Source organism: Lygodium microphyllum, chromosome 1, assembly GCF_053477565.2.
Source record: "Lygodium microphyllum isolate KBCC chromosome 1, Lygodium_microphyllum_v1.1.10, whole genome shotgun sequence".
NCBI classification, from domain to species: domain Eukaryota; kingdom Viridiplantae; phylum Streptophyta; class Polypodiopsida; order Schizaeales; family Lygodiaceae; genus Lygodium; species Lygodium microphyllum.
In genome coordinates, this window is record NC_141135.1 from 38,901,209 (window position 1) to 38,906,593 (window position 5,385).

The 5,385-nt window shown below is 40.3% G+C and overlaps 1 protein-coding gene across 1 annotated transcript; it reads right to left on the minus strand.

Moving 5' to 3' along the window:
* Positions 1-3,749: 3,749 nt before the first annotated feature.
* LOC148041016 (WAT1-related protein At3g28080-like) lies at positions 3,750-4,452 on the minus strand. The gene is made up of 2 exons (XM_087664707.1): positions 4,104-4,452; positions 3,750-3,985 (listed from the first exon to the last, which is right to left on the minus strand). Exons 1-2 carry the CDS (start codon positions 4,450-4,452, stop codon positions 3,750-3,752), a joined length of 585 nt encoding a protein of 194 aa, XP_087520833.1.
* Between the last annotated feature and the right edge of the window lie 933 nt (positions 4,453-5,385).

The following is a 5,385-nucleotide window of genomic DNA, read 5'->3' on the forward strand; positions in this document are numbered from 1 at the left end:
TCATCATCATCATCATCATCATTACATAAACTAATTAGATATCCATCTAAACAACAATAAACTAATAAACAGTACAACAGCAATCATCATCATCATCATCGTCATTATCATTATCATTATCATTATCATTATCATTAATAACTTTAACTATAACTATAACTATTTAACTATTTAACTATTTAACATTTTAGCAGTTTAACATTTTAACATTCACATTAACAACAACTATTTAGCATTCACATTTACATTAACTATTTAACATTCACATTCACATTAACTACTTAACATTCACATTCACATTAACATTCACATTCACAATAACTATTTCACATTCACATTAACATTAACTATTTAACATTCACATTCACATTAACTATTTCAAATTCACATTCACATTCACAGTAACTATTTCACATTCACATTCACATTCACATTAACATTAACTATTTAACATTCACATTAATTAACATTCACATTCACATTAACTATTTAACATTCACATTAATTAACATTCACATTCACAATCACATTAACATTCACATTCACATTAACTATTTCACATTCACATTCACATTAACTATTTAACATTCACATTCACATTCACATTAACATTCACATTCACATTAACTATTTCACATTCACATTCACATTAACATTAACTAATCAATAATTAACATTAACGTTAATATTAACTAATAACTTAACTATTAATTAACTAACTAATTAATTAATTAATTAATTAATATAAGAGAGAGAGAGAGAGAGTGTGTGTGTGTTTGCTGCGCGGGGGGGGGGGGGGGGGGGGGGCGGATTTCGGTAGCGGGACGGGAGGGGGGCAAATTTCGAAGGCGGTAGTGACTTAGAGAGAGAGCGAGAGAGAGAGAGAGAGAGAGAGAGAGAGAGAGAGAGAGAGAGAGAGAGAGAGAGAGAGAGAGAGAGAGAGAGAGAGAGAGAGAGAGAGAGAGAGAGAGAGAGAGAGAGAGAGAGAGAGAGAGAGAGAGAGAGAGAGAGAGAGAGAGAGAATATTACAATTAGACTATAGAATTAGAAAATATTACTCACATGCATTACATCATAAAAATGAATAAAGTCATATATCCACATTGTTTGATATGATATCAAGCGTCAAGAAAGAGACATCACACCACACTGTAGATACCCAATACAATTTACTCAATTTAGTCTCGTTACAAAAAAAGATAGTACACATTATCACAAAAAAAGCAGTGGCCCAAGCATTTCAATATCTTCATAAGCAAGACAACAATAGATCATAACCTTCATCCAAATGTTGAAGAGAGAGAGAGAGAGAGAGAGAGAGAGAGAGAGAGAGAGAGAGAGAGAGAGAGAGAGAGAGAGAGAGAGAGAGAGAGGGAGGGAGAGAGAGAGAGAGAGAGAGAGAGAGAGAGAGAGAGAGAGAGTGAGTGAGTGAGTGAGAGAGGTGATTATTACAATTAGAGAATATTACTCTCGCGTGTGCTACACTACAAAAATAAAAAAAGTTATATCCACATTGCAAGACATGATAATTCTTTATACAGATCAAACCTCAAGAAAGAGGTATCACATCGTTACATTAAAACCAATATAAGCTTCACAAAAAGGAAGCACACATCATCACAAAAAAATATTGGTCCAAGCACTTTCAAGTAAGATATAAGCGAGACGATAATAGATCATAAGCCTCAGCTAAGCAAATCATCCTCATTTGGGACCGTTTATTTGACGATTCAATTGTTGTAGCAAGGCATTGAACCTATTAACTTTCATTTGGAACTGCAAGAACGATAGTCGACAACCCCTCTGGCAAATCACTGACTCGTGGTCATCTCCAAGCCCCCAAAACGATGCCCACATATCATTCAATAACAAATTCATCAACCTACTTGTCTCAGAGACAATTGCTGAAAGTTCCCTCACTTCACCACCCAAACCACTCGAGACTTGTTGAAGAACACTCTGGGTGTGCTTTGTCTCGCACACAACACCATACAAACCCTTAGCTTGTTCATGCAATTCTACAGAGTAAATAGCAAGTGCATGATCGACACATGTGGATAAACTCGTATGCAATTCCATCAACTCATTCATCTTGGTCTGGAGGCGTTTAAACTCCAAAGAACTTGAAGCAGCCTTTGTGTTTCTTCGGATCATTGATGTCCTTGTGGATTTACTAACATGCCCTCCCTATTGCCTCGCCACTTCTTTCATCTTTCGCACATTAACTTTATTTACTCCATTAAACTCCACACTTTGGCTGCAACAAAATACACAAATGACTATCTCCCCAAAAAGAACACAATACCTTGGCGAAAATAGAATTATTAGAATAACTATCTCCCATACCCATGCGAATGGCTCCAAGCAGGCAGGCGTCAAAGAGATGATGTCATGGATGTTTTCTTTGATTCAACCAAATCAATTACATTCAATGGAGTCGAATGCACTATGTTTGGAACATCGTCCATAGCTTTGCTTTATTCCATGATGACTACACGAAACTTTCAATAGAGTATAAAAGTCCCAATAGAGAAATCTCAAAGCCATTGAAGACAAACACATTTCCAACTGAAAACCCTAAATCGAAAGTGTATTGGACTCAAAGACAAAAGAATAGTCATGCACAAACACGTGTAAATAATTATGCATGAGCACATGACACTCACCAAATATATAGCCATGCCTTACCTCCTCTCTCCTCTCTCTCTCTCTCTCTCTCTCTCTCTCTCTCTCTCTTTGTGTGTCTCTGTGCAAGCCCTACTAATGGATGTTCATTCATCTAGATCCATACATAGGTCTTGCCAAAGGCTCGAATGTGTTAAAGATCCAAAGATGTTCGATGCTCAAAGATGAATGAATACCAAGGTGAAAATATGAAAATATAAACTATTAAAATGAGATTAAAAAATCTTAATAATTTGAAAGAGATAGACAATGTTTTTTAAAATGGAGATTTTCATCAATCGAATAAAACACAACTCATTTAAAAATTCTTGCAAAGATTATATATATCAAGTACGTGGCGATTTTCAATTTGGAAGAGATAGACAATGTTTTTCAAAATGGAGATTGTAAGAAGCTGAGAATAAGGAATTAGTGTAAGAAATGTTGATAATATGCCATGTCACACTGACATTGGTATATAAGGAGATAAGTTGTAATTTTTTATATCTTTTTGACATATCAATACATTTACAATCTTTCTCTCCCTTCTTGCTCCAAGCTTCCATGGCTTCTTCATCTTTCCTGTCTTTCTCTCTCCAATTCTAGTCTTTCTCTCTCCCCATCACTCTATTTCTCTCTCTTCCTGCAGTCTTTCTCTCTCCCTAGTTTTATCTCTGACAAGTGGTATCAGAGCTTAGTTTTTAGGTCCTTCCTTTCTCTCTCCTTTCCCTCAAATCTAGTCTCATTTTCCAACAATAAACCCTACTTTTCAAGTACACAGGTAGAGATGACAGCTTTCTTGGAAGACACACAGGATCTATGGTAAGAGGATTGGCCAAATCTAGAGGCAAGGAGACAAGAATGACAGCTCGTTTTTACTTCACAGAGCAATTTCAGGGGTGCCATTTCCAAGAAGACCTCTCTTGACTTGGGGAAAAGACTAATCGTGACTATCTTTTAGGAAAGTGAGTTTTCCCCCCTTCTTTCTCTCAGGAACCTCAAGCTGCCATGAGAGTGCTCTCCTTCTGGATGATGTAACCTGCCAGGGTATGGTCATCCTCCAGTTTCTCGATGTGTAAGTCTTTTCACTTGAGAAGATCAGTAGACATTCTGCGGTCTCTCGGCGTCTGGTAGCCCGGGTGAGGCTTGGCCAAGCGAGCAGAAGGAGGCGGAGCTTGAGTCATCACCGCGCCTGAGAAGACAAGGCCAAGTTCGGGCTTGGGATGAGTGATGCGCACAATACTGCCTGAGAAGACAAGGCTGGATGCCCATCCAGCCTTGCAAAGTCCTCTTCTCGTTGAGTATTCAGGTTTATCTCCGTCTGATTAGGACTTGATCTGGATCTCAAGCAGAATAGCCTTCCTGAAGAAGACGAAGGTTTGCTTCTTGGAGATTCTGATTGTGTGCCTTTGATGCTACGAGAAGTACTGTAGCCTGACCTTGTTTCAGAATGTGTATGGAGAAGAACGGGCTTTTCGGTGTGGCAAAAGTCTTTCCGCCTCGACTGAACATAACGAGGAGCTGTAATGGATTTGACAGAGGGCGAGGGCTGTCTTGCATCTTCGAGCTCGGATCATTCAGAGTGCTATCCTGCTCCACTTTGATGACTGCTGGTCCTTTGTAAAACACCATGACAGTGGCCCCAATCACACATAGAACAGTGCCCAATACCTTGGCCTGCCCATCCAGCCTCTTGATATGCACCTTCTCTTGGCCAAATGCAGCTGCAATTATGAATGTGATTGCAGGGAACCGAGTGCTGCTGCCTATCCAGACTTGAGGATGCATATGTGTTTGTCTGACAGAGAAATTGGACAGAGATATTGCAGGGTAATAGCAATCCTCACAGCTCTTCTGAAACCCTTGTTGACAGGCGGCTTCGATACCTTCAAGACCTTCACCTTCTTTTGGAGACTTGCTTGCAGTCCTTGGGCTTTGGCTTTGGCTTTGCCACCGCAGCATTGGTACGTGCAGACTTCTTTGGCTTAGCATCGCCCGCCTTTGTTACAGCAGGCTTGGAGGAGCCCTTGGGAGCACAGGGCTTCTTTCCTGCTGCACGTCAGCCTTTCCTTCTCAGCAAAGATCCTCATTATCCATCACTGATTCAGGGTTCTCTGCAAGAAGATCGGCCTCAAGGACCTGTGACATAGTACCATCTACCAGGTGCAAGTCACAAGCACTTTCGGACTCGTAGTAAGCTTCCGCATCCTTAGGTGCAGTCTCATACCTTATGCACAATTTGCTGTCGAGCGAGGGATCGATCGAGATTGCAATAGACTGAACCTTCCATTAGAGGGGCCATTTGAAGGCTATCGCTGATGATGTTGCAGTTACACACCTTCTTTTTTATGCTCAGTTCTCAAAGGCTGTGAACAGAAGCAAGTTGCACAGCAGGAGGCTGTGAGGCCCAAGTTTGTCATCGCTAAGGCTGAGCAAGAGATGCGTGTTGCAATTATTCCTGCTAAGGGTGAAAGTAAAGCTCTAAGTTCCAAATAGACCCTTCTCCACAGTGGGGAACACCAGAATTGTGAGCCAAAAGGTTGGCAAGAGATATCTGGTTGTTTCCACTCTAGGCATGTTACCAAGGAGAGCTCCACGGTCAGGGCAGCAGCTTTAACTTCCACTTTCGACAGCCTCTCTTGCGGATTTGAGATCTCACAGTCTATTCTTTTGCATCAACATCGTCTTGAACGTCTTCACAACCAGATTCAGTAGCACTTC